Source organism: Peromyscus maniculatus, chromosome 14 (assembly GCF_049852395.1).
Source record: "Peromyscus maniculatus bairdii isolate BWxNUB_F1_BW_parent chromosome 14, HU_Pman_BW_mat_3.1, whole genome shotgun sequence".
Classification (NCBI taxonomy): Eukaryota; Metazoa; Chordata; class Mammalia; order Rodentia; family Cricetidae; genus Peromyscus; species Peromyscus maniculatus.
This window is the reverse complement of record NC_134865.1, coordinates 49,096,784-49,124,067: the sequence shown is the minus strand read 5'-3', so window position 1 is coordinate 49,124,067 and position 27,284 is coordinate 49,096,784. Positions and strand designations below refer to the sequence as shown.

Here is a 27,284-nt window from a genome sequence, read left to right as displayed (position 1 = left end):
TAAGATTATAAACATATGCTACCAGGCCCAGTAAATATATAGCCGGGGGTGACCTCAATCCTGAAATCCTCCTGCCTCATTCTTTTCAGCATTTGTTTACCGATAGGCACCACTACTGCTGGATCCCTTCATTTGTAAAGATTTATTAATCTATTCGTACGTGTGTGTGTGTGTGTGTGTGTGTGTGTGTGTGTGGTGTGTGTGTGTGTGTGTCCTCTCTCTAACTCTGTGTGTGTGTGTGCGCGTGCACATGTGCCTGTGGAGAACAGACGAGAGCCTCAGATCCTCTGGAGTTGGAGTTATAGGCAATTGTGAGCCATCCAGTGTGGGTCCTGAGAACCAAATTCCAGTCCTCTGCCAGAGCAGGCAGCAAGTGCTCTTAATCACTGAGTCATATCTCTCCAGCACCCCCCCCCATGCATTTACACAAACAAACAGTGTAAGCTACTAAATTTGAAATCAGCCCGGTATGATGAAATAGTCTCATTTTTTTTCTTTTTCTTTTTCTTTTTTTTCCCCGGTAATCCCCAATCCCATTGGAGTCATTCAGAATGCTTCATTCATTTTCCTGTCTTGCCTAGAGAACACAATTTCTTTACAAATCAAGTTTCCCTTTGGACTGAGAGAGCTACCTCATCTCGAATGTCTTTCCTGCTTTCTGACAGAGCAGCAGAGAACCACTACCGTCCCCAAGAGAGAGACCCATACTCACAGTGGAGCAGCCTGAAAGCAGCTGGGGTGCCTAAAGGGGAGAGCTGCAGACAGCTTCCGCTCCGTGCTCTTTGCCCTGGTGAGTGGGGGAAAAAAATAACAGCAAATTAGGCCTCCGTTCAGCAAAAATATCCCTAGCCATCATCTGAGGACTATTTTTACAGCCCAGGGAAGCAGAAAGAAAGCACCGATGGTATTTTCTCTACCTCAGGATTTATTAAGTCAAGGACCATGCTAAGCAAAGTCCTTCCTTTCTCCACACCACCTTATTTTTAACAATCCTATACGATTGTCACCCTGAATACCCTCATTGTGAGGTGAGGAAAGTGAGAATCAAGGTTTCAAAGATGGTGAGCAGAGCACCTGGGAGAACTCATTCGTCTCACCCCAGAACGCCCTGGAAGCCCAACAAAAACTCAATGAAGAGAAATGAACCTGTGAATCTTTTTTTAATGATCCCATTTATTTATTTTTACATTGTATTTTATGTGTGTGGGTGTTTTGCCTGCATGCCTATCTGCATCATATGCATGCCTGGTGCCTGCAGACTAGAAGAGGGCGTTGGACCCCCTGGGACATGAGTTAAGAGGCCTGTAAGCATCCATGTGGGTGCTGTATTAAGAATTGGACCTCTGGAAGAGCAGCCAGTGACCCCAACCACTGAGCGGTAGCTCCAACCCCACACCTGTGAATCTTAATGGGCACTCTAGGATCTGTTCCTTAAGATCAAAGTAGTGATCCAGCTTAAGGTTTTCCCCCTTTAATATACGTTTAGACACTTTGCTTGAAATATAGTTAGTTCATTTGAAGACAATAGGCTTACCATTTCCTTGATCTACTACAGAGAAATCCATTTTCCATCCAATATTCAGCCTGAAATACACACACACACACACACACACACACACACACACACACACACACAACACACGCACACAAGCGCACTCATACATGCACACACGCACACCAACAGTCATTGCTTTTAAAAGACCCAATAGACTTGCTCTCCCCTAATACTAGTTCTTAAGATCAGACAATTTTCTGAACTCCAGAGAGGACTGATTTTCCTCTCAGGTGGTAACACATTTGGCAAGTAGTAAACTGGGTCTCTAGAGAGGACCATTCATCCTTGGGTACCATTTGTGTACAGAAATATTTAGTAATCGGACAATTCATCTTAGCAACTTAGACCCAAAGAAGACATTTGAAGGAACCTCCTCCAAATAATTTTCCATTAGGATTTTTTTTTTCCAAATGATAACTTATCTGTCTACCCTGAAGTACTGAACGGGGTCAGCGGGTGTTTTTCCCGGTTTAAGACAGAATAGGGGAGGTGGGATTGTGTGACACGAGTCACTCTGTTGTGGGGAGGCCAGATGGCAATGAGAGAAAATTCCGCAACACACTGGAGTGCTGGTGGAGGAAAGGGCGTTCCAATTCAGACTACGATGAAGGCCCTCCAACCAGGGGTGAGCCCAGGTGAGGACCTGCCACTGGTTAAGCTGGGCCAGACCGCCGCCGCAGGGGCCAGTGCCCCGGCAGGGCGGAGTGACTAGAATCAGGCTTGGGGTGGGATTCCAGGGGAAGCGATGGGACCGGGACGTCAAGGTTGGCGAGGTGGGTTGGGTGAGCGCTCATCCCAACTCGGCCACTCAGATCGTCGGTGGAAAGACGCAAACGTTGCCCCTCCCCGACCCCGGTCCGGTCCCTGCACCCTAGGGCCTTGGGAGCTGAGCGGGGACCCCCTCCCGGGCCGGCGTCGGGGTCCCCGGCGCTCCCCTCCCCCTCTCCCGCTGCGGCGGCGGCGCAGGGGACGGGAGGAGGGCCGGGCAGGGGCGGCAGCGGCGGCTGTCCCCTCCCACCTCCCGCCAGCGCGAGCTTCCCGGCGCCGCGCTCCCGCCGCAGCCGCGCTTCCCCGCTCCAGCGAGCGAGCGAGCGGGCGGGCGAGGCCAGCGCCGGGGCCGGGCCGCTTCTTTCTCGCCACCGGCCGCGATGGCAGAGGCTGAGCGGGGCTGAGCCCGCCGCCGCCCGCCCGCCACCCGCGGGCCCCCTTGAGTCCCTGCCATGGCGAAGCAGTACGATGTGCTGTTCCGGCTGCTGCTGATTGGGGACTCTGGGGTGGGCAAGACCTGCCTGCTGTGCCGCTTCACCGACAACGAGTTCCACTCCTCGCACATCTCCACCATCGGTAAGGGGCGGTGGCCCGGGGGCGCCCCCATCCTCCCTTCCCGGTGGCGGATTCTTCATCCCCAGCCCGGGAGGGATTGTGCGCCCCTCATGGTAGAGACGGTGGGTGGCGCGGGAGGCTAGGGAGAGGGAGTACACCTAAGGGTGAGAGGTCCCAGGACTGGGGCCCTGAACCTCGGTTCCTGCAGGTGAGGGGTACATGCTGCCTGCAACCAGGAACTAGGGGTGGGAGTTCAGCCTTCCCCCTCCAACCTGAGAAGACAGAGACCGGTGTAGGCCAGAGTACCCCGAGCTGGGGCAGGAGACTCACTGCCTGTGAAGTGATATAACCACAGCTCCAGATGAAGAGAGGAGGAAAAGGGGGTCGGGGTGGAGACCCGTCAATAAGTCACTGAGGTAACCCTTAGTTTGGGGGTGATTCGATGTGGAGCCAGGATGGGAGTGGGCAGAGGGAGACACTGATCAAAGGGACGGAGTTTCCAGGGCAGTTGTGAAGGTAAAGCCACAAGACACCTACCTGGAGGAGGGCAGAGATACAAGGGTGCAGAGGCAGGGGGATGTGGGGGAAGGTAGCGGCTGTTTTGAAGGAGGGTGAAGGAAGATCGGGAATGTTCATGTCGACCAGGGGGTCAGCAAGTAGAGAGGACATACCGGACACCGAGACAAAGGCCTGGTGACACCCTGGCAAGGCCAGGAGGGTCACTATTTTGAGAGTGAGTCAGTGGTCTCTCCTTCATAGTCAAGGGAAGGCCCTCTCTCCCAGGAGGACTGACTTGAGGGCACTCCACCCATATCTGATTCCAGGGTACCGGACTTGGTCGCCTCTGAAGTAGCCTTCTCATGGCTCCTGGCAGAAACTACCTGCCAGCTGCCTGATCATCCAGTAGGAATCCTGCTGCCTTCAGGGAGGGCTCCAGCTCTTGGCTTCCTCTTAGGGAGTCTCTCTCCCCCTCTTCACACTCCTCCCCCAACACATGCGCCTTGCCAAGAGGGAAGGTGAGGGTAGTTGCAGCCAGGAGGAGCAGAGCCATGCTTGTAGGTAAGAGGCCAGCATTCTCAGGCACACCTGGAGCCCTCCTTTGGGGACAGCCTTGACTGTAACTTACACTTCTGAGCTGCAGTGTCTCGTCTGTTCAATGGGTCTGTAACGAGACCTTCCGGAGGTGTCGTATAGATTGAATGAATGAACGTTTGTGAAGCACTTACTTGAGTGTGGCACTGGCTGAGTGCTGTTTGTCCGTCCTATTGAGCTCTTAGGGTCTCCGCGTGTGCTTTGCTCTCATCAAGTCACTTGGAGCCAGAGAACAAACGTGTCCGTATTTCTCCAGGGCACCAAAGCCAGCTCCTAAGAGATCCGGGAGCTTGGGTTGGACCACTGTTCGAATAAGAATTGTTTTGGAGAGATGGATGGGACAGGGGCTGAGTGTTGCCTGGGAGAGGGTTGCCCTGCCTCTCTGGAGCCCTCGGAGATGAGGCAGGGGCTGGGCAAAGTCATGGGAGTGAGGCAGGGAGTGGCTGAGGAGCCAGATGGGCGCTGAGAGAGCTTGCAGGCTGGGGGCAAAGGGCAACAGGTTCCTTCTATGGAAACTTGCCCTGACTATCCTTGACAAGGGGTCTGAGGCCAGGGGCTGTGGGACTGTCTGCAGTGTAGAGCCAAGGTGTGTGTGTGTGTGTGTGTGTGTGTGTGTGTGTGTGTTTTGCCCTGCAGTCATGTTACAAGTCCTAGGAGTGACCTGGAGTTTTCCCTTTGAGGGCCTGACTAGTTCCCATCACTAATGAAGACCTCAGGACTCCTGCCTAGTGTGTGAGGAGTTGGCCTCCCCCCAGGAGACATATGCCCCCTTCTTCAGCAGAGGAACGAAGGAATCTCTGTTTCCGAAGTACCAAGTGGCCCTGCAGAGGCTGTGCTTTCCATGAAAGAGAACCATCCCTCACTCCACACCTCTAACCACCAACCCTTGTTTTTCTGCCTCCTAACCTCCCTCGGCCGGCTTCTTCCAGCTGGTAGAACATAGATAGAGCACGGGACTTCCTGGAAACCCTCTGGAGTACACTATTCAGGGGCAGTGGTGAACCAGTGAGGTGCTTGGTATACTTGGGTAGAGTACTACTATCCCAGCCTTGGTATATTGGCCTAGAACCTATTCCTGGAGTTTGTCCTCTGCCATCAGAAGATGGCCAGATACCTCTTTCCACATGATGCACAGACGCCTCAGGATTCTGAAGTCCACAGAAGACAAAGAAATCTGTCTTCCCTCACTCCAGCCCTTCAGATCTGCCCCACTGGGTTTCTTAAGTGCTTTCTTATTTACAGCTGACAGAAGGCCTGTGCTTCTGCCCGTCTTGGCCATGCTTTCCAGCATTAACTACAATGGAAGGGAAAGAATTGGATGGTCCAGAGAAGCTGTTTCCTTAGGTGATTTGGAAAGTTTCCCAAGGAAGGGGCAGCCAGAAGACAAAGAGCCGAGGAAACGGGGCTGCCAGCTCAGATTCACAATGTATCCATTAAGAAAACGTGTGTGCTCTGTATGCTAGGCTTGGGAGATTCCATACCGGATACTGAGCTAGGCATCCTTCCTCATTTGTTTCGTTTGTCTCACGAATGGAGAAAACAAGGCAATTCACCGATTGCTGCTAAGACAAGAGTTCAGATTCTTGGCCCATGCTGATATCACCTTGGCTGGTTCTTTGATAATTTCTTGTATATTCTACATAAGAGCCCGAGACATTCCATGAGAGAGCCAGCCGGGGAGACTGAGGCACCGATGTCCTCTCCATCTTTCAGCCCTGAAGCTAGGTCTGTACCATACATTCTTTCCTTGCAGCCATGCTCCCAGGTGAGGGTTAGTGGGGGGCAGAGCAGCCAGAGCCTTAAGGTTCCTGCAGTTTCCCGATAAGACTATCTCATTTGGTAATGTAATGGAGTATTCCCAGGAAGGACCATGCTAGGCATTTTAGCGACATTACTCTTTAGTGACTCTACTCTTTCCTGCCCATAGAAGTCTCTGATCTAGTTGAGGAAGCAAGACACGGACCTGGGCAATAAAGAGCTATTGCCAAAAGGAGATAACATCTGAAACTACTTGGTAAAGCACTCTCCAGATAGAATGGACGGACGACGGTGTACCCCTGCTCCCAGTAAAGGTCTTGTGGTCCTTCTCCCTGTAAGATGTGCCCGAGGCAGCTGAGGAGAGATGCTGGACTCCATGGGAGCTGCTGTAGCTAATGGAGGTTAGGAAGGGAGTGGTGCCTGTGGGTTCCACCAGGCAGGAAGGCTGAAGCTGGGCGCTGCAGTGTGGGCTGCCTGTGGGTGGGTTCCTGCAGTGGAAGGGAGCAGATGGAACACCGTGAGCGCAGATAACAGAGGTGTGAAGTGAGTGGGTGTCCATGGGACTCTGGGCAGTCTGGCTGCAGCAGAAGGGAGTTTTTAGGAGAGAGAACATGCCTCTGTTCTGCTCTGTCTCCTACACCTTAAGAGATTTGAGAGTGAGGCCAAAGCATATGCCTCTCTTGGTGCAAGGCTAAGCATCATCTCCAGTAAATATATCCGGAGCTGTGAGCCCAGCACTCGGGGAGGCAGAGGCAGGCAGATCTCTATGAAGTCGAGGCTAGCCTGGCCTACAGAGCTAGTTGCAGGATAGCCAGGGCTACACAAAGAAACCCTGTCTCAAAACACCCAAAAAAAAAAAAAAAAAAAAAAGAGGAAGCCGTTGTCTGGGGGAGGTGAGGACCTGAAGGCCCATCCAGGGTGTGCTGTGGCTGCAGTTAGGAGGAGCCGCTCAGCTCTCCTCCATTCCTCTGGGACCAAGCAGCTACCTTCACCCTGATGATCTGGTTTCCTCTCTTGAATAGGAAGTGCCCCCAACCATCAGCGTGGCACTTAGAGCGTCATGTGACCTGTGCTGTCTGGTCCAGCAGGGAGCCCTCGTCTGTGGATGTCTGGGTTCAGGCATCCTCTTTCTGGTGGCCAGACTGGGGTGTACTGCTAGCGTGAGGGGGTTTCCCAGGGCTTGCGTCCTTGCTCCCTCGGGACCTTTTGTTTGAAAAGCCACCCTCAGGCTTCTCCCCTTTTTGAGTGAGGAGAGGCTGCGGCTTCTGTCTGGTTGGACCGGTCCAGCGGCTTCCACTTGAGGCTGTTGTCTCTTGCTGCAGCTACCCGCCTTGAGAAGTTAACTGGAACTGGATCAGACTGCCTAAGGCAGGTGCTGGTGGTGACTAGGGGGACCGATGGGGAGGAAGAACCAGGATCCCTAGATCTGAGCCTGGCCCTAAGTGACCTGACTGACGCTGGGCAAAGGTTTGGGTGCTGCAGCCCTGGGATCTGCAGGTTTCTAGACCGACAAGCTGGGTGAGATGGTGGGAGGGTCTTTGGGCTCCGTGGCTTTGTCAGATTTTAGCGGATCTAGGGCAGCCTGAGAGCCATCGCCCTCTACTCTGTTCCCCCAGGCCTTGTAGAAAGAAAGGGGGATAAAAAGCACTTGGTAGAACGGAAAAGGCGCAGGCAATAACCTGCCCAGTCTCCATTGCCTTGCCTGCCCTGAGTCCTTCACTCACTTGATCCCAGCGCTCGGTTCTGCAGTTCTAAGCAGAAGAACCTTTCTTAATGGTTGCCTGGGAGATTACAGAGGTTAATAGATCCAACACACTCAGGAGAGTCCTCCATAAAATCATAGCTGCTGTCACTCTTATTATTATTCCTAGCTCATAAGAATGTTATGGGGATGAGTAAACAGTCGGTAATGTGCTATGACATCATCCTGCCCGTCACTCGAAGACTCGATCGTTTGGGACCTGTTTTGTGTATGTGGTGCATGTACAGGTACCCACATAGGCCATAGGTCCACCTTGGATGTCGTTCCTCAGAATGCCCACCTTGGTTTTTGAGGCAAGGCTCTCTCCTCAGGGCCTGGGGCTTCACTGATTCAGCGGGGCTTGCTAGCCCGGGAGCCCAATCTATCTGTCTCTGCCTTTTCAGCACTGGGATTCCAGGCATACGCCGCCACACCTGGCCTTCTGCCTGGATGCCAGAGATTGAACTTGGGTCCCCAGGCTTGTGTGGTCTGTGTTTTTCCGACTGAGCTATTTCCCTGGCCCTTCTGGGCACTATTTATTGAACAACCAACCACGATGTGTCAGGCATTAGCTAGGGCTGGGGACGCAGTGCAAAATGAGTGGGGAGAAATCAGGGAGCCGTGCGACATCTTGGGATGCAGGCTCAGTGTATTTGACCTCGGTTCCACTAGTCCCGGCTCTAGTACTGGCAGTGTCTCTAAAGGAAGAGTATTAGTAAGGGTGTACAACAGAGTCGGGTAGCCCAGGAGGACAGCAATGGCTCTGTCTCAGGCTGGGGCCCCTACCAGGCATCACTGTCTCTCAGCCATCTATTTCTCCGCCCTGTTCCTTTCTCCTTTGGACACAGGCACAGACCCAGCCTCCCACCCTCTCCCCAAAGGACACCATCCCCGGGAGATGAGACCTGCAGAAGGTCCTGCTGATCTGCACATCTGTACCACACGCACACATCTGCTGGCTCACCCACGGCTTTGAGCACCCCGTTTCTCTCTTGCCTCCCCACACTCCCTGGTTCTGCCTCGTCTTCCTGCTTCCTCTGCACCAGACAATTTGGTAATGAGGTTTATAACACAAAAGTCAATATTTGGCCGTTACCCTGCTATCCCGGGTGCCAGGTCTTCTCAGAGGGCCGACTTCTGTAGTCTAATACTTGTGCCTGTTTTCCCTGCAAAACTGCTCCTTTCCTGAACAAACCTCTGGCTTCTCCTTGGCTTTTGTGCCTGCTCAGTGAGTTCAGTCAAAGAGGGTCCAGAGCTTCCTCCACATTTAATTCTTTCTGCTGGGGAGGTAGGAGCTAATGATCCACCCTTGTTTAGAAAAATGTGTATGACAACTAGTGATGCCATCTCCCCCGCCAGATGAGCCGTACTCGACCATTCCATTTCAGTTCTTCCAGACTGGCTTTGGGCAGGCCCTCTCTCCCAGAAATCCCTTCAAAGGCTACCTGAGGGAACCTGTCTCCTGCAAGCCAAAGAGCAGAGGACCTTCCCTGCCCCCAAAGAGGGCTCTGCTTCCTCTGCACATCCCTTGAGGGAAGTCTGGGACTGAGGACTGACTGAGGAAGCCAGATGGGGACCAGTAGGATGGGTCTGAGTGCTACCCTTTTATTGCCATTTCGATGGAGATTTCCTGAGAACGCTGCGATGGGGCACCATGATCTAGAGAGAGGGCCAGCCGTTGGCTTTGAAATGTGGCCTATTCCCTGACTGCTCTTCCTTGATTAAAATTGTCTCTTGGCTGTTCTTTGCTCCTGGCAGACACTGCATCCATTCACATATTCATTCACTCACTTCCCCATTCATTTTTCTTGCGTGTATTCAACTTCGTTGAATATTATTTAATGAATCTCCCTTTCTGCCAGGCAAAGAGAAGATGAACTCATAAGATGCTGCTCTGCCTTCCAGGAGCTCACAGGGTCATGGGGAGCCAGCTTCCCAACAACCGGGATGTTACCGTGTGACAGGGTAGGATGGGATGTCCTAATGCTTTGAACTCACGGAGCAGGGGGTCCCTCCTTGTGCAGGTGGATAAGGTTTCACAGGAGTGACATTTGAATAGATCTTGAAGGCTAAGTCCGTTCCTCGTGGGACAGGGGCAGGGGAAGGTGCTGGAGGAAGCAGTGTGGAAAGCGATTCCTCAGCTTGCTGGGATCAGAAGAAGGACCATACAGGCTAAGCAGGGACATGTCACAAGCTTTGTCCCCTACCTCCTCCCGGCATCCCAACAAATCTCCCTGCAGGGTACAGCGTCAGCTGAGCGTGACCATGGTAGAGCTTGCTTGCACAGCAGTCTTACCTGTGCGGATCTTAAAGTCCTCCAGGGGCACAGAGCTGGCTACATTGCCGATGTGGGTCAGCATGTCCATACCATAGCCTTTCCTGGCTGTGTCTGGAGGCCCAGTCCTTTCCACTGTGGCTGGATTGGTTAGGGTCAGAGGGTCTCTCTCTCTCTCTCTCTCTCTCTCTCTCTCTCTCTCTCTCTCTCTCTCTCTCTCTCTGAGTATACATGTGCCCACACACATGTGTGAGGGTCCCCATGAAACCCAACAAGATGTCAGAGTCTTGCATGTTTTCCGACTTTGTGATAAGAAAAGGAAAATGTCACCCCTTATTCTCTTTTTTTCCAAGAACTGTGAGCTTGAGTTGGACCAAAACATACTCCTGCCTGCAGTTGCTTCTGCCTGGAGCCCTGATCCTTTAGCTCTCTCTGTTGTATAGCCTTGACACTGAGACCTCCACCCAGATACCACCTGGCTTGAGAGAACTCTCAGCGGCCCACTTTGAGTGGCTTGTGTCTCCTTCTCCCTCTAACCGACCTGGCTTCTTGACCTTCATTACCCTCTGAAATCATGCATTGGTTGATTTCCTCAGCATCCGTCCGTCCATCCACTCTGGTAGAATGAGTGCTCTCAGAGCTCCAGCCTGCTTCAGAGAGTGAAGCCTGACACAGTAAGCGTGTATGAACTGTTTATTTGAACAAATGAATGATTGCGTTTTCCTAGAGGACTCTTCCCCAGGACAGCCAAAGGGTAGTATTGGCTTTGGGGGACTCAGAAGACAGTGAGAAACTCAGGAGCCAGGCATGTGGAGGGCTGTAAGAGGAAGTGAGGAAGACTTCCGGAAGGGTGAGCTGTTTGCAGTAGCTCCCAGCTCTATTGCTCAGGTACGTTCCATGGGAGAAATCAGACATACTAGGGAAGGACGCAGTGGCTCCCACGATCTCCATGTGAGCGGAGTTCTCTGGGCTATACAAGGGTCAGGGGTTGGTATTCTAGACTAAAGCTAGTGTTGCTTGTTACCAGGATTCCAGGGGTGAAATGATGCCCATCAGCTCAGCCAGGCTGCCGGAGTGAGCTTGCTAGACCATGCCAACAGCCAGGGAGCCCTGGAGGAAGAAGTTTCTTGGACTCAAGCCCTGGGATCATAGATGGTCCAGTGTCATGAGGGTCGGTTTTGACAGGGAGACCTCCACTACCTGATAATAGACCCTAGGCTCCGGGTTCCCAAAGACTGAGTCTTTAAGTTTTCGAGAGGAAGGAAAGGCCTCCAGTTATGATCATGGTCTAGTACCCCTTTCTAATTTTTTTACTTAAAAAAAAAAATTTAATAGCAGGTGAGATGGCTCAGTGGGTAAAGGTACCTGCTGCCAGGCCTGCTGATCCCAGTGTGGTCACTGGGAACGCATGGTAGGAGAGAACTGACTTCTGTAAGGTGTCCTCCAACTCACACACACACACACACACACACACACTTATGCATGTGTACCATGGCACACATGGGTATTCATACACACACACACACAAAATAAGTATGTAATAAAAAATTTAGCCGGGCGGTGGTGGCGCACGCCTTTAATCCCAGCACTCGGGAGGCAGAGCCAGGCGGATCTCTGTGAGTTCGAGGCCAGCCTGGGCTACCAAGTGAGCTCCAGGAAAGGCGCAAAGCTACACAGAGAAACCCTGTCTCGAAAAATCAAAAAAAAAAAAAAAAATTTAATCAATTATTACTGGTGTGTGTTAGAGGACTCACAAGTGTGTGCAGCTGGAGTATCATTGTGAGACTTCCAGAACTTTCAGTGGATAGACATCTGAATCAGAGCCCTTGAGTCCAGGACTCTGGAGGTCAAAACACAGCCTGGGAGTAAGTTAGAGGATATGGATTCTGTCTAGACCAGGGCACCTTCTTATGTTTCTGCTTCCTGACACATGCAGAGCAAGGCGGTGTGACGGTGACTAATGCATTTGCCTTGAGGTCTGTGTGCACCTTTTCCTCAGAACAAAGCCAGAGTGAGGGATGGTGGTCTGCAGAGGAGAAAGTCAGTCAGCATGTGGTCCCGGACAGAGTGAGGTAAGGGTCACCAGACAGAAGGATGCAAGCGACAGGTTGGGACACAACGTTCTCACCTTTCCCTGGAACGATTGTGTGTGAGGGCCTTTGTCTTGAATCCTCTCTTGGCTCAGTCTCTGGGCCCTCCCTGTACGTTACTCTTGCTCTCACATGCCCCTCAGTTATGGGGGTGGCATTATTAGTCTCCTGAGGAGATTTTGCTCAGAGGGAGCTTTTGGGTTTTTGTTTGTTTGTTTGATTCGGTTGTATGTTTTTGGTTTTTTGAGACAAGCTTTCTCTGTGTAACAGCCCTGGCTGTCCTGGAACTCGCTCTGTAGACCAGGCTGGCCTTGAACTCACAGAGATCCACCTGCTTCTGTCTCCTGAGTGCTGGGATTAAAGGCAAAGGTGTGTGCCACCACTGCCGGGCTGAGAGGGAGTTTTGAAATGTGGATTACTATGATGCCTGTATGGCGTCAGCCATCCACCTCCCTCCTGAGTCTGCCTCTACCTAAAGCCTGTTCCAGTGTTGATCAGGGTAACCTGTTTGGAAGTGACCTCCTGATACAACCTGTAGGAACTGCACATGCCCAGCACATGCCATTTTCATGCCAGGGTGGAGAACGAGGGCATTCACGGGACTGATGCTGGGTAACTGGAGCCGGCATGGCCCCAGAGATTGGGTGTCTGCCTTGGGTTTCAGTTGTATTAAATTGTTCCTTAGGTGGCGTCTCATTGCTAATGAAAAGGCTCAGGTCACGCCGCTGGTCCTTTAGGCTATGGTTGATCATGGTGATAACATTCGGCATCCAGAGACAGCCCTGTTTCCACTCGAGCCTGTGGCATTGGTAGACAGGCAAGCTGGCACCTGATATTAACCCATGAGGTGCCGGCCGGAGGGAGGCAGCTGCTGATACCCATAGGCACAGCTTAGCTTTGTCAGACTCTGGGGACCCCCTGGGTTCCACGGTTGGTGGTCTTTGCTTTTTTTGCTTTGCCTAGAGCTCTGCTCTGCTTTCCTTTTCCTCTAGCTTCCTGGAGTTCTTTCCATTGCCCGGGCTAGAACTCTTTGTTTATGTCTGGTTTGCTCTCTGTTACTGTGACGAAACACTAACCAAAAGCAACTTAGGCGGGGAAAGGGTTTACGTGGCTTACACTTCCAGGTCACAAGGGTTTATGTGGCTTACACTTCCAGGTCACAACCCATCACTGAGGGAATTCAGGGCAAGCACTCAAGCAGGTACTGAAACAGAATTATGGAGGAATGTCGCTTACTGATTGGCTCACTGGTTCATGCCCAGTTAGCTTTCTTATACAGCCCGGGCCCACTTGCCTAGGGATGGTGCCGCCCACGGTGGGCTGGGCCCTCCCACTGCCAGTTAAAACAGTGTTTTACAGACATGGCCACAGGGCAGTCTGAACAAGGCAAATCTCCAACCAAGGGTCTCTCTTCCCAGGTGACTCTGGGTTGTGTCAAGTTGAAAAGCAAACAGACAAACAGACTAACCAGGACAGTTGCCATTCTCTTTCTCCAGAGGAGATTGGTACGGTCTTCAGCCAGCATTTCATAAAGCCCCATGCTGGAGCCTGTTAGGGTTGTATAGGGTATCTCATGCTCTTCCCAGCAATCTTCTGACATTGGGCTTGTCCTCCTCCACTGAACAGGTGAGGGAGCCCAAGGTCTAGAGAGATTAACCAGCACTCTCGTGACCACATGGTAACTAGTGAGGAGAGCGGAATTGGAAAATGAACTTTGACCCCGACGTTGTGTTTTTAAAGCAGTCCCTGCACACGTTTCTGAGGGCTGCTCTTATCAACCTCAGCAGTGGGTGGGAAGAGTCCCAGATGAGTCCTGTTGCTTTCTTTCTTTCCTTTTTTTTTTGTTTTGTTTTTGTCTTTGCTTTGTTTTGTTTTGTTTTGAGACAGGGTTTCTCTGTGTAGTTTTGGAGCCTGCCCTGGAACTCACTCTATAGACCAGGCTGGCCTCGAACTCACAGAGTTCTGCCTGCCTCTGCCTCCCGAGAGCTGGGATCAAAGGCGTGCGCCACCACCGCCTGGCCTTGTTGCTTTCTTTCTACACTCTTCATCTTCACGGCTAGACAAGAGAGCCCGCAAGCCCTTAGGATTGTTTTTGGAACCAAGTAAGCACCAGGCCTTGCCTCTTGCTCTGTCCTTGTGTCACCTCAGACGCAGGTGCCCAGGGAAGCGCCTTGGCTGTCTTTCCAGTCACTGATGGCTGTACTATCTATCACCTCACTCTGGTCTGGCAGTCTCTGGGAGGTACTGTGGTAGACGGATGCTCCAGGGCTAGAGGCCATGCAGCCAGAACCCAGCAGGAAGGGAGGAGGCCTGAGGTCCCCCAGGTCACAGCCACGTGGCGAGGGCAGCACTGTCCACAGTCACCCTGAGCCTGACATCATTAGATGGCGGGAAACATGCCTCTGTTCTTGAGTCACGGGTGCATACGTGCCCTTCGTTATGCTCTCTGGGACATGGGCTTTATTCCCGGTACTGTGCTGACACACAGGCAAAGACTTAAAAAGCGAAGCCGTCAACAACCGTAAGGACAAAACATCTTAAACACAAAGTGTGTTCTCTGGCCCTTAGGTGCTTTCTATCTAGATAGGGCTTGAAGGCAGCAGTAGGGGCCAAGTAAAGGTAGGGAACATTGTTTTTTAGACTCTTCTTCCAAATGCCACGGTGGAAGCATTGCCTACCAGCGTGGGAAGCCGTTAGAGAGCAGTGAACAGTCACAGGCTGTGACTCCTTTGGAAGTCCCGAGACACCCGCAGATATCACTAAGCAAAGTGGCATGGCTTATGCGGAAAAGGACACTCAGGTGGAACTCGGAGCCTGGTCGGAGCTGCCCGCAATCCCATGATAGAGCACTGCCAACCTCAGCTCCAGCCAGTGTGTTCCCGATGCAGCTCTTCTCCTCTCTAGCAGCCTTTGGCCCGGATTCCTCCTGAGATGACCTGGAGAAGCCTTCTGCTTCATCGGGAGGCAGCTGGCTGGCTTCTTTCTTTCAAAGAGACGTCTCAAGGGTTGTGTTGTCTCCATCATCCTGGAACTCCTGAGCTCGAGCAATTCTCCTGCCTCAGCTTCCCGAGTAGCTGGGACTACAAGTGTGTGTGTGTGTGTGTGTGTGTGTGTGTGTGTGTGTGTGTGTTACTGTGCTGGTTTGGAGGGAGTTGGCCCGAAGTTAGTTAGCTACCCCTCCTTGCCCTTGTTGGCGACCTCACCAGTGGTTCAGTCAGGAACTACCTCTCCACAAAGAGCACGTTAAGCAGACCTCATTCCTTGAGCAGAGGCTATGGATCTGCAGCTTTAGCCAGAAAGGACCCTGGCTGTGACAGGCACCACCATGGACAGCAGCTGACTTGGTTGTGAGTCCTGGGTTGGGAGAAGCCCCATCTGCCTGATTCTCTTCTCCCAGGGTTCCCAAAACTTGGGCTGGATCTCGGCAGAGGTGGTTTGTCTCTTTACACTGCTGTAACCTATCATTTAGGGACACAAGTGTTTCAGTCAGGCTGATGAATTATTGGAGTCATTAACTATCTCAAAGAACAAAGGGTTCCCTGAAGATATTATAGTGGATGTTAATGAGGGGTGCAATAACAAAGAACCTTTGACTGGTAACTTATTTATTTATTTCGGGTTTTTTGAGACAGAGTTTCTCTGTGTAGCCCTGACTGTCCTGGAATTTGCTCTGTAGTAGACCAGGCTGGCCTCGAACTCGGAGATCCCCCTGCCTCCGCCTCCCCAGTACAGGCATTAAGGGAATGCACCACCACTACCCAGCTTGACCAGTGCTTTATAAACATCAGAAATGTAGAGTTCAGGGGACTGGGAAGTCTAAAATCAAGGTGTGAGCAGATCCACTGTCTGCTGAGGACTCGCTCTGCTACAAAGATGCCTCCTTCTGGCTTTGTTCTCCTGGGGCAGAAGGCCAAAGAGGCTAACAAGCTCCCCAGGATCTCTCGTATTATTTTAAAATGTATTTTGTTGTCATTGTATTGTTTTGTGTTCATGTAGACTTGACTGACCCAGAGCTCACTACGTAGACCAGGCTGACTTCAGACTTATCCTTCATCCACCTACCTCTGCCTCCCCAACGCTGGGATTAAAGGCATGCACCGCTCTGAGGTCTCCTTTATAAGGACACTAATCTCAGTTATGAGGGCCCTTGTCTATATGATCTAGTGACCTTGCCAAGGCCGTCTCCCGACATCACGGCATTTCAGCAAGTGACTAGGAGTGGAGTGTGGATGCTCAGATCATAGCAACAGGCTTGCTCCGTGCATGTGCATGCCCACTCCTCACTTCTGAGTGAGTGTCTCACACTACCCGAGTAAGTGCAAACGAAGAAGCAACCTGATCTCTCAGCCTCAAAGAGTTGGAAGCCACTGGCTGAGTCAAGAGCAGCCTAGGCAGGCTTCAAGAGACAGGTTTTTCCAGTTCTGACTCAGCTATAGGACACGGGGGCATGAATAGATTGGTCTCTCTGTGCCTTACAATAGCAAGCTCCACACCTACGTGCTTCCCTGGGATTCTGTAGCTAAGAGACATTTTTTCATAAAGACAAGTGTTATTAAGAGCCTTGGGTGTGGTCCCGCCCGAGGATTGGCTAGTTCAGCACACATAAGATCTGACAGGTCTGGGCCCTGAGAATTTGCATCTCAAAGCTCCCTCATGAGGTCCGTGCTGCCGGTTGGAGAGGCTCTTGATGGTGAAATCCCGTTTGTGTTGGGTCCTCAGGTTTACAGTCCCAGAGCTTCCAGAAGCCTTCTTTGTAGAGGGAAGGTAGACATCTCAGTAACTCTTCTGTTGCTGGGATGAAACACCGTGACCCACACACCTTGTAGACGGAAGGGTTAATTTAGCTGATGGTTCGGGAGGGACGGGAGTCCATCGTGGTAAGTAGCAGACAGATGGCTGGAGCAGAAGCTGGGGGCTCACATCTTGAACTGCAAGCAGGAAGCGGAGCGAGGGCTCACTGGTAATGGCGTCGGGCCTTGAAACCTTCACACCCACACCAAATGGCATATTTCCTGCAACCAGGTCACGCCTCCTAAGGCTACCCCAACAGCACCACCGACTGGGAAGCAAGCATTCAAACTTCTGAGCCTGTGGGGAACGTTCTCATTAGACTCACAGTAGGGAGAGGCACCGCAGTGAGTTAGGTGGTGTCCACTCATTGTTTAGTGATGCCCCACAGCAAACCTCTGGAGGCAAGTGGTGTCCTCCTTCCACAGGTAAGAAGGGGGAAACAGGGAGAAATGACTTTCCTATTGTCATACATTAAGTGCCCAACTCGGGATTCAGACCCCGGTCTTTCTGACTCCAGGGCTAACGAGTGTCTCTTCCCCTACGTTATGTCCTCAGACTTCCCTCTAGCTAACTTCCTGTCATACTCTACACCAGCGCTTCTCAACCTGTGGGTCTCCCACCCTTTGGGAGTCAAATGACCCTTTCACAGCGGTCACCTAAGACCATTGGGAAAGCACAGATTTCGATTCATAACAGTAGCAAAATTACAGTTATGCAGTAGCAATGAAAATAATTTTGTAGTTGGGAGTCACCACAACATGAGGAACTGTATTAAAGGGTCACAGCGTTAGGAAGGTTGAGAACCACTGCTCTGCCTCTCGAGTGCTGGGATTAAAGGCATGCGCCACCACCGCCCAGATCTTTTTCCTCCATTTTTATTGTTCATGTTTTAAGACAGCTGCATTAAAGTGAAAAAAGAAAACGTCTCTGGGTAATTCTAAATTTAGCCAAGGTTCTGCAAAGCACGCACTGAGAGAGAGACTGCCCGTGCTGCCTTCCTTGACGGTTCAGGTGCAGAGCTTTTGAGCCACGTGGCTGGCAAACATAAGATGTATGGGAATCTCCTGGGAGCTGGTTGAAACAGACTGCTGGGCCTCACGTCTCTGGGGTTCTGATTCTCCAAGTCGGAGGTAGGACCCGGGCACCTGCCTTTCAAAGTCCAAAATGATGTTATGCTAAGGCTGCAAGTCCTGGAATACACTCTGGAGCCTGTTGTCCTAAGAGCTTGCTGATGAAGGTACAATCCACGGACCCCAGGCTTGATAGGACTCCTCAGGCTTCGTCTCACACCTTCTGAATTCAAATCTGTGTGCATCTTAACACTGCCTTAGAGAGGCCGGACAGGAGCATAGCCCAGGGTGGAGGTAGATGGAGAATATCCCTTCTTCCTAAGAGATGCAAAAGCAGCAACATGGAGGAGCTTGTGTTAGGATGCGCAGGAGGGCGGACCGCTGAGAGACAGAGGATGGAGGACTCTTCTGTGAGGAAGGAAGAGAGATGGTAGGCCCGAGAGGTAGGCTGTAGAGAGGCATTCTGTTGACAGTCAACGTGAGGAGAGGGCACACAGGGGCCGAAGCCTTCGGTAGGGAGGGCAGTCTCACAGGGTGTGACAGGTGGGACACACCTGAATAAATAGCTGGCTGAGCAGCCAATAGGGCTGAGTCCCCAACAGGGGACTCTGTCAGGCTAGTGTTTTGATTTTGTCTTGCAATGGAAAACAAAACCCAAAAACACCCAACAGCCGTGCAGGATAGAGCAAGGTTCGGGGTCAGCACACGGCAGTGCAGACCAGGGTCCCATTGGTAAGATGGATACAGTGGGAATTCTGGGGGGTGTGGGGACATAGAGTAGAAGGAGTGAGCACATGCCATTGGAGATCCTTGGGCTGTTGCATCTTTATAGAAGGAAAGGGTGGGGAAAATCCTTCAGAAGACATGGACTGTTCCTTCCCTCACATATGAATGCACATGAATAGACCTAGCGGGAGCCCCTTATTTCTCAGACACATGAAAACAAATCTGGGAGTGGCTAGGCTGCAGTGAGGTCCATATGAGGGGAGATTGCTGGGAACCCCAGAACTGCCCAGTCTTGACTCCTGCCCATGCAGCTCCAAAGCGAGGGAGAGCTGAACGGGAATCAGGCTCCAGCACGCACTCCTGTGAATGCCGCATCGGCTTGTCCCTTCTGCCCCTTCTAACGGCTTTCATTCCATTCCCTCCCTCCCTCTCCCACAAGGAAACAGTCTCCTCAGCATTGGAAGCTCCCCCTTTCAGGGGAGCCCTTCCTTTCAAGGACTCGCAGGAAAGCAGGACATGAAACACAGTGAAGACTTTGCTTTCAGTTTACGTTTTTTGGCACTGACAGGAATCACGTGGCATCTACAGGCAGGAAGCAGGAGATGAACGCTTCTGCTTGCCTTCCCATATTTATTCAGCTTAGGACCCCAAACCCTGAATTGAAACCCCACACATTTGGGGTGACTCATCCTACCTCAGTTGACAGAATCTAGAGACTCCCTCACAGGCAGTGAATCTAGATGCTGTCAAGTGGACAATATTAACCATCACCTCTTCCATGTGGAGTTCACATGCTAACACATGACTCCTCTCACTCCCGCAAGAAGCAGTGCAGGGGGTAGCACCATTCCAGCATCAAACAAGACTATTGGAAACTTGATCCATGCTGTGCCAACCTCAGGCAGGTTGCATCTGGGCCTGTGTTTCCTTCCTACTCACCCCTGTAAGGGAAGGGACCATGTGTCATCGTTGTGATACCCACGCTGAGACCGAGACCTGTGCAGGGCACAAAGGAAGTTTTCATAGATGCTCGGGAATAGAGGCAATAAAACCATCTATCTCCCTTCTCTCCTGGGACTACTATGAGCAAGGCATGTTCTTGTCCAGGCCATGAGGGTGAGTAAGGTTTATTATAAGGACAATTGTCTGTTCCTTCTTGGAAGAAGGTACCATACTTTGAAATAACAAGAACTTCTTGATTACCTCCTAGGTCAGGTTCTGAGGAGAAGCCAATTCCTTATAACTGTTTGTCCAAGAAAGCAGGCTGCTGCCTCCCACCAGGACCAGGTGTCCCTCCCCTTTCATCCTCTTCCTCTTCGTCAGCCTTTCTCTTTACACAGGGACGAATGCCATTTGGAAAAGTACAGCTGGGTAGGTATGAATCAGCTCAGGCAGGCGACAAATGATTCACATCTGACCGACTTGATTTAGTTCAGGTCTTCCATTCCGGAGCCTTTTCTCCCTTCTAATTAAATGATGATTGCTCTTGGTGGTGGGAGGGAAGAGGCTGACTGTGATGTCTGTATTGGTGGAAGCCGGGGACAGGAGAGATAAGGGAACGTGCTTTCCTGCTTGGTGTGGTGGTAGAATGGCGATGGTGTTGGAGATGTTGGCACCCTTGAGACCTCCTGGGCCTACTATGCAGCTGGTGATGGATGATCCACAGCCACACCTTTCCCTTGTCCCCCGGCTGAAGACTGTGGATTATGATACCCTGTGACCTGCTTGCAGAAAATACACGGACCCGTCGATTACTCCATTAGACCCAGCTCTTGAATCACCGGGCACTGTGCCTGGGCACAGTTGGGGCTGGGAAAAGGCATGGTGATCCAAGCATCTCTCCTTGGCCTGTCAGCACGCACAGCTGCTGCTGATGGTGCTGACTTCTCTTACTGTAGATTTCCTCAGATGTCTCTGCTCTGGGTCCTTCGATCTGCTGGGACCGGCAGTTAGCTCTTCAGAGCCTTGGGCCAAGGAACCCGAGAAATGTCGGCTTCCTGGGCCTTCCTGCCGCTTCCTCCCATCCGCTGACAGACAGGCTTTGCGCACCTGCTACATACAGATCGCGCACGGCCCTGGGTCAATGATGGCTGCTGTGGAGTGTTGCGGGCCAGCACTGTGTCTCTCGGGGTCTTCTCAGCAACCGGAAGATAATTTGTGTTGTTCCCACTCTTTACTGCTGAGGAAATGGGAGCTATGAGTTGAATGAACATCCCATCCAATGCTCTAGGTACCTCTTTAGGGTCAGTTTAGCACTAAAATGTCAGAGAAGGTGCACGTTTCAGGGCGCCTCTTTGTCACATGAAGTCAAAGTGAAACCCCTTCCACGTGGGTGTCTCGGGCCGTCTTCGAGGGAACCCTTCCTCACGTGCTTGCTCTCTCTCCAGGTGTCGACTTTAAGATGAAGACCATCGAAGTGGACGGCATCAAAGTTCGAATACAGATTTGGTGAGTTGGGCAGGAGGAAGAGGCAGGTAGAGGAGGGAGGACTCTGAGCTGCTGGCATTTGTAAAATCCTCTTAAGCTTCATCTGGGATAACTGGGGAGATATCTCAGTGAAGAATGAGATCAGAAACCCCTATTCCTTGTTCTATGAACCTGAGCAAACTATGGGACGGATGAGAGGTCACCAAAGGGAAGGAATTAGGAGTTAGGAAAATAAGTGCCATGGGCTTATCTCTGATCGGGCTTTCCTCTGGAGCTGTCCCACGTGACTAAACCTGGAAGGCTGAAAGCATCCCTCCCAGGCTTAGATTCAGACTGTTTTTTTGAGTGCCTTAGTACTGCATGGTGCAGTTTCCACTATTGGCCACCAGGGGCTGCTGTGGCTTTCTGGTCTAAAGGTCTTGGAAGCTCTTAGAGTTTATGGTGCTACCTCCCAATCCTAGGATGCCATGGGAACTGCCTTTAGCGATGCCCTGGGCACTGGGTGTGTGACAGATCCTCCCATCTGGCCAAGCATGGCCACAGTGGCTGAGTTCTGTCAGGTTGTGGGTCCTGAGAAGAGGCTGAGTCCCCGCTGGCCTTGCCTGTGCCCATACTGAGGACCAGACCTCTCACTTCAGACTCAGGTGTGTTTGGATACTCTTGGGGATTAGAGAAGTACTAAATTTTCACCCTCAAACCCCCTCCAGCTTTTACTCCCAGGGTACAGGGGATCCCAGCTCCTGCTAGTCCCTCATCTTCTGTCTGCATGGTCCCTTCTCTAAGGGATTGGCTTTCTCTTGCAGGGACACAGCAGGACAGGAGAGGTACCAGACCATCACAAAACAGTACTACCGGCGGGCCCAGGTGAGGCACCGTTTCAGGGTTAGAGCTGGGAAGCTGCTGTCCACACTGGATGTTTGAGATGCCCGTGTGTCACTGAACCCTGAAGTAGGGCCCCCAGATAGCCTGCTGGGGAGACTCTGTCTTTCACTATTTATTCCTCAGTTACCCACAGAGCACTTACTGAAGCTGGGTTCTTCACTCTCACACACAGTCTCCACTCTCAACCCTTTACCCCAAGCCACAGACCCAGGTCAAATCACGCAGTGCCTTCCTGTCTAAGAATTCCATGCTGAGAGGTCCTCACTGCAGACAGGGAGAGTGGGCTGAACATACGAGGACCACCAGTCTGGCCCCATGACTGTACATTCTACTGCGTCTAGTCTCACTCTTTTTTCCTCTCTTCCTCAGGGAATATTTTTAGTCTATGACATTAGCAGTGAGCGCTCTTACCAGCACATCATGAAGTGGGTCAGTGACGTGGATGAGGTAGGAGACACCGCCTCACTGATGGGGTGGGGGAAGGGTGCCTTAGGGAAAGGCAAGACAGGGGCCTTGGGGTAAAACAAGCTCTCAGGGTTGGCGAAAGGTTACAACTTCGGAGAGAGACCTTGGGGTAAGCGGTGTGGAAAAAGCCGGACCTTCCATATCCTTATGTATGCACTGTGCCCTGCGAGGCTCCCATAGCTATGTCTTTCTTGGACAAGCATTAGTCCCAAGACTGCCTCATGGGCAGCTTTGTTCTCAAACCTCAGGTCCAGATGGAATTACCTCAGGTCCAGATGGAATTACAAGTCTGGGCTACTAGACCAGCTCCCGCACATGGTGGAGCCTTGGCAAGCCATTTTCAGCTCCTTGGGTCCCCAATCCCTCATCTGTCAAGTAAAGGCCGAAGTCCAGTGTCCTCTGCAGTTCAGACACCCTTTGTTCAACCCAATGAGGCATCCGTCTTAGCATCTTCTACCCTAAACTGTCCCTGTGACATTCTTGGGGTGGCTGTGGTGTTAGGGTCCCCACGACACTCCGTTCCCAGACTCACAAGGGAAGCTGAGAAGAACAGATAGTTCCAAACCCTTTAAATGTTGGCTTTCCCTGGTCTTGAATCCCTGGGACAAAATATATAAGTTAGACGTAGTAAAAACCAATCAATAGCAGTAATAGCAAAATCGCAATGTTCTATAACCAAAGTTACGGATTGTTTATTTCTGGCGTTTTGCATTTAATATTTTTAGATCAAGGCTAACTGATGGCGATTGAAATTGTGGAAAACAATACCACAGATAGGGGGGATAGGGGGTCCTGTACCCTGGGAGCCTGCTGCCTGTACCCAGTCAGCCTGCTGTCCCTAGGATTCTTGAACTTGGTGGTTTGGAGGCCAGAGGAGGCTGTATGGGGGAGCAGGGAATGAAGAGAAGCACTCACTCAGGTCTGCCTCCATTTGTCCTTAGTATGCACCAGAAGGAGTCCAGAAGATCCTCATAGGGAATAAGGCTGACGAAGAGCAGAAACGGCAGGTGGGAAGAGAGCAGGGGCAGCAGGTACGTGAAGGCTCACTCTTTGGGGCGTCTGTGGTACTTGCTGAGCCTGTCCCGAGCGCAGGGGCCCAGGAGCACACTCACCATCATCCGGTCCCCTCACACACCCAGCACTGGGGGGCTGACATGTGTGAGAGTTTGTTTTCTAGTTCTCAGGACAATGACCAGGGGTCCACATGGGGGGGGGGGCGACCTCTTAGGTAGCACCTCTAGCAGGTCCAAGACTCCTTCAACAGGATTTGGATCACCTCCATGATAGCGACGAGGTCGCTGACATCTCTAACAGACTCTGTGCACAGTAAGGGAGGGGTCTCCCACTCCACTCCCCCCCACACACCCTGACTTCCTATGCCTGGAAAGGGTGACAATGAAGAGTCCCCAAGGAGACAAGCCATGGGTCGGAGAGGGCCAAAGCATATCCAAGTGTGCAGGGAGACCATACTCCTCCCACACAACAGAGAGACTGATATTCTGAAGCAAGAGTCCTCCACCCACTCTGAGCGCCTCATGAGTTTTTCTCTTCCTCTTCAGTCAATAGCATTCCATTAGTCCTTAAAATAACATTGATTTTGGGGGGAGCATAACAAATAATACAATGTCATTAAAATGCGGAAGTGGAGACAGACCCTACAGGACTAACCGTTTTTTTATTGAGCACTGCACCCGGAGCACTGTGGTAAGTGCTCTTAGCTGTGTGGCCCGTTTAATCATTCTATAGCCCTTGATGTAGACACTACCACTCCCCTTTAATAGAGAATAACGCTGGGGCCTGGAGAGAATGAAAACAGAAACTTGCTCTGGGTTCTACAGCTCCTGGGTGGCATCTTGGCACCTAGACTGCCTTTGTTGCACTCAAAGCCCGTGTTTCTCATGTTTATGTGTGTGTGTGTGTGTGTGTGTGTGTGTGTGTGTGTGTGTGTGTGTGTGTGTGTGCAGACTTGAATGAGATGGGTGTATTGGTGGAATAGCTTGCCCCAGTCTCTGCCAGCCTATGTCTTAGAAAGGGCCCCCAGTTTCCCACCCAAGGCATCCTCATGCCAATGCAGCATGCCAATGCAGCATGTCAAATGCATCGAGAGTGCCACGGCAGAAGCACATACCACGTGGTACGGGCCTCCCTTCCCTCACTGACTCTCTTTCAGAAATGCCCTTGTCTTGCAGCTGGCTAAGGAGTATGGCATGGACTTCTACGAAACAAGTGCCTGCACCAACCTTAACATTAAAGAGGTGAGAACCCTGGGGACAGCTGCCCTGACTGGGGCTGAGCCCAGAAGAGGGGGAGGATGGGAAGAGATGGCAGATAGGAGCCAAGATAAGACGGGAGACCCCTTCCGCCGTGGGCAGTTGCAGGGTGATCCGAAGCAGAGAAGAGGACAGTGGACTGACTTGTGCCCCTCGCCTTCCCAGTCCTTCACTCGGCTGACGGAGCTGGTGCTGCAGGCCCACAGGAAAGAGCTGGATGGTCTGCGAACACGTGCCAGCCACGAGTTAGCGCTGGCGGAGCTGGAGGAAGAGGAAGGCAAACCGGAGGGCCCGGCGAACTCTTCAAAGACCTGCTGGTGCTGAGGGCCGTGTGTGGAATCCCCCCCGCAACTCCCTCCCTCGGGAGGCCCGTGGAAGCAGGGGAGCCTGGGCTTTGTCCACTGCTGTCCTTTCATTTGATGACCCTGTTGAGAATCAGCAGCTGCTACTCCCCTGCCTGGCCCTGTGAGCAGCTCTGCTGTGGCCTCTGAGCAGCCTGTGTCCCCGGCCCCTCCATCCTGGAGTTACGGTAACCTTCAGCTTGCTCCCCAGCCACAGGCCGGCTGTGACCCCAGAATGTGCTGCGACCATCTCACCACCGGAAGCTCCTGGGACAATGGTCAAGGCTGGAGTCAAGGCCACTCAAAGACTCATTTCTTAGTGCATCTCGTGTGTTCTGCTTCTCTCTTCTTTCTACTCCCTCTCCACCCACTTCCCTTCAGTGTATTTTACATCTGCGTCTCTCCTCCTTTGCCAGTGTGTCCTGCTGAGTGGCTGCTACTGCCTTCCCTCCCTCCCTCCCTCCCTCCCTCCCTCCCTCCCTCCCTCCCTCCCTCCCTCCCTCCTGACTCGGCCTAAGGGAATGGATCCAGGCTCTGCCCCAGGGAGGATGACCCACCCTGCTCTGGGGTGGGCCCAAGGCTATGGGTGCTTCTCCCTCCCCCCCCTCCCCACAGCCCCCCCCTTGTGCCATGGGCCGCCTCCCCAGTGACCTGGGAAAGGAGAACACTTGAGGTGGGAAGGAAACACTACTTGGTGGTCCTCAGGCCTGGGCTGGCCTCCTCGGCCTTTGCCTTTGGCTGGAGCTTTGGCCTTGCCTGGCCGCCCACAGGCCTCTGTGAGGAACCGAGTCTGGAGATGGGCACGGCAGGGAAGAAAACAAGGATGAGGGGTGGCGGGGACAAGTCACCTCGATTCTCTACCTCCCATGCAGTGAGTACACGACCTCTTCACCTGGGTTCCTGGATTTCAAGGAATGGGGATCAAGGCCTGAGGATGCTGGAGGGCAGGGGAAGTCCTGGGGTCGGACACTGTGAACTCTAGAAAAAGGCGACCGCGGTTGTGAAGGGCTCGCTCCTAGATGGTAGGGATAGAGCAGAGGCAGAGGGCGCTTCCCCACATTGATTGTGGTGGCAGCAGCCGGGCCTCTTGTGTAACAACATTGACCCAGACTTCCTGGCAGAGGTGAGAAGTGACGTAACCAGGTCACTCTTCTCTCACTGAACCCGGCCCTCAGAAGTTAAGGTTTTCCTGGGCCTCAGAGTCTGGGGGCAACAGGCCTTAAAACATGGGGAGAGAGGGCAGCCATGGGCAGAAGGCCTTGGTGCCGTTCTGCCTTCCAAGGCTCCCTCCTCTGGCCCCCTTACTTGTAAGTAGACTTGTAGCATTGCCAACTGCCGAGGAGCTACCAAGGGAGGGGAAAGGACACCCTCCTCCAGAGGTCTATGCTCAGGAAGTTTCTTTCACCCCATGGCCCAAGGGTAGCTTGAAGGAGGCCCTGACGAGAAGGGAAAAACCCATGCTAGGGGTCGTCCCCAGGCGGGAGGAGCTCAGGTAAGAGAATAGTCCCAAGATGCACTGCGTGGCTGGGGCTGGAGCCAAAGCAAAGGGAAAACTGGGCCCTGGCTGAACATTCACCAACAAAGGACCTTTCAAATCCAGGGCACAGATGTGAAGATAAAGAGCCTCGCCCTTTCAGTCCTCCAGAAAGGGAGATGGGGATGGAAACTTCTTCCTCCCTTTGCAAACCAGGAGAGGGAGCAGCTCAGGCTTTCTGGTGGAGGAGAGGCAGGAGCAGGGGTAATACATTGTTCACTGGAAAGGCAGCACGCTGGCTCTAAGGCTGGACCGTGACCGACTGAGGTGGCTTCCTTGGGGACGGACTCCTGGGTAGCAAGATCTAGGCAGCATCACACAGCAGGTGAGCACACACCTGCCTTCGGCCAGAGTCTGAGAGGAAAGTTTCCACTGGGCACGGGTGATCTTGCTGTCCCAACCCCTCAAGAAAGTACTTGATTTTCACTATGCTAAGGATTCTGGGAGGGGCAGCATGGGGTTGGGACTCTGTGGACTCTGGGCCATGGTCACAGCTCTAAAGTATAGCGGCAGAAGGACGGCTGGGATTTTAGAGTGCGCCGGGGCTCGCTCCGTCCCGGAGTTGGCCTCGCTCTAAGCACTAGTCTGGGAGGCGGCTTGGGCTGTGTCACTGGCCGTGACTGTTCAGCAGGCTTTCCTGGCCTGTCTGCCCACTGCTGGAGATCAACCCACCCTGGTCCACCACCTGAGCCCCACTCACTTGCTCCCTGTGATGGGTGAACTTTGTGTCCTGTGTCTCGGGTCCATTATATGAATTGTGAGCAGGATTCATCTATTTTAAACACAAATGTTTACAAAATAAAGAATATTTCAAACCATGGGTGTGTGTGCCTGTCTGAACCTCCGGGAGAAGGTGCTATTGGGGCCTTGGTGGTGACATGGGAGGCAGAGCGAAAGACAGAAGAGGCCCCCAGAATTTTAAAGTTACAGCAAAGTGACAAAGG

General features: G+C 52.3%; 2 protein-coding genes across 3 annotated transcripts in view; one reads left to right on the top strand and one right to left on the bottom strand.

Annotated features, from left to right (window-relative positions):
• Fntb (farnesyltransferase, CAAX box, subunit beta) overlaps nucleotides 1–782 on the bottom strand; it is a 101,724-nt gene extending 100,942 nt beyond the window's left edge. Inside the window, exon 1 of the mRNA XM_076550908.1 lies at nucleotides 713–782. The gene's annotated coding sequence lies outside the window, so the exon portion shown is untranslated. The remainder of the gene's footprint in view (nucleotides 1–712) is intronic.
• A 1,367-nt stretch (nucleotides 783–2,149) lies between these two features.
• On the top strand, nucleotides 2,150–27,158 carry Rab15 (RAB15, member RAS oncogene family). 2 transcript variants are annotated; one of them, XM_042260806.2, is made up of 7 exons: nucleotides 2,150–2,190; nucleotides 20,809–20,869; nucleotides 21,652–21,712; nucleotides 22,100–22,177; nucleotides 23,137–23,226; nucleotides 24,385–24,450; nucleotides 24,631–27,158. In XM_042260806.2, exons 1-7 carry the CDS (start codon nucleotides 2,160–2,162, stop codon nucleotides 24,787–24,789), a joined length of 546 nt encoding a protein of 181 aa, XP_042116740.1. In that variant the 5' UTR covers nucleotides 2,150–2,159; the 3' UTR covers nucleotides 24,790–27,158. The 2 variants fall into 2 exon arrangements, with proteins under 2 accessions (XP_042116740.1, XP_006973201.1); XM_006973139.3 differs by lacking the exon at nucleotides 2,150–2,190 and adding an exon at nucleotides 2,607–2,899.
• Nucleotides 27,159–27,284: the final 126 nt, after the last annotated feature.

What these genes read in the sequence shown, in the direction of transcription:
- Rab15 (XM_006973139.3), top strand. Translation starts at nt 2,776, where the DNA reads ATGGCGAAGCAGTACGATGTGCTGTTCCGGCTGCTGCTGATTGGGGAC. An exon ending in AGTACTACCGGCGGGCCCAG is followed by an intron (nt 21,713 to 22,099) that starts GTGAGGCACCGT and finishes TCTCTTCCTCAG; the next exon opens with GGAATATTTTTAGTCTATGA. An exon ending in GAAGAGAGCAGGGGCAGCAG is followed by an intron (nt 23,227 to 24,384) that starts GTACGTGAAGGC and finishes CTTGTCTTGCAG; the next exon opens with CTGGCTAAGGAGTATGGCAT.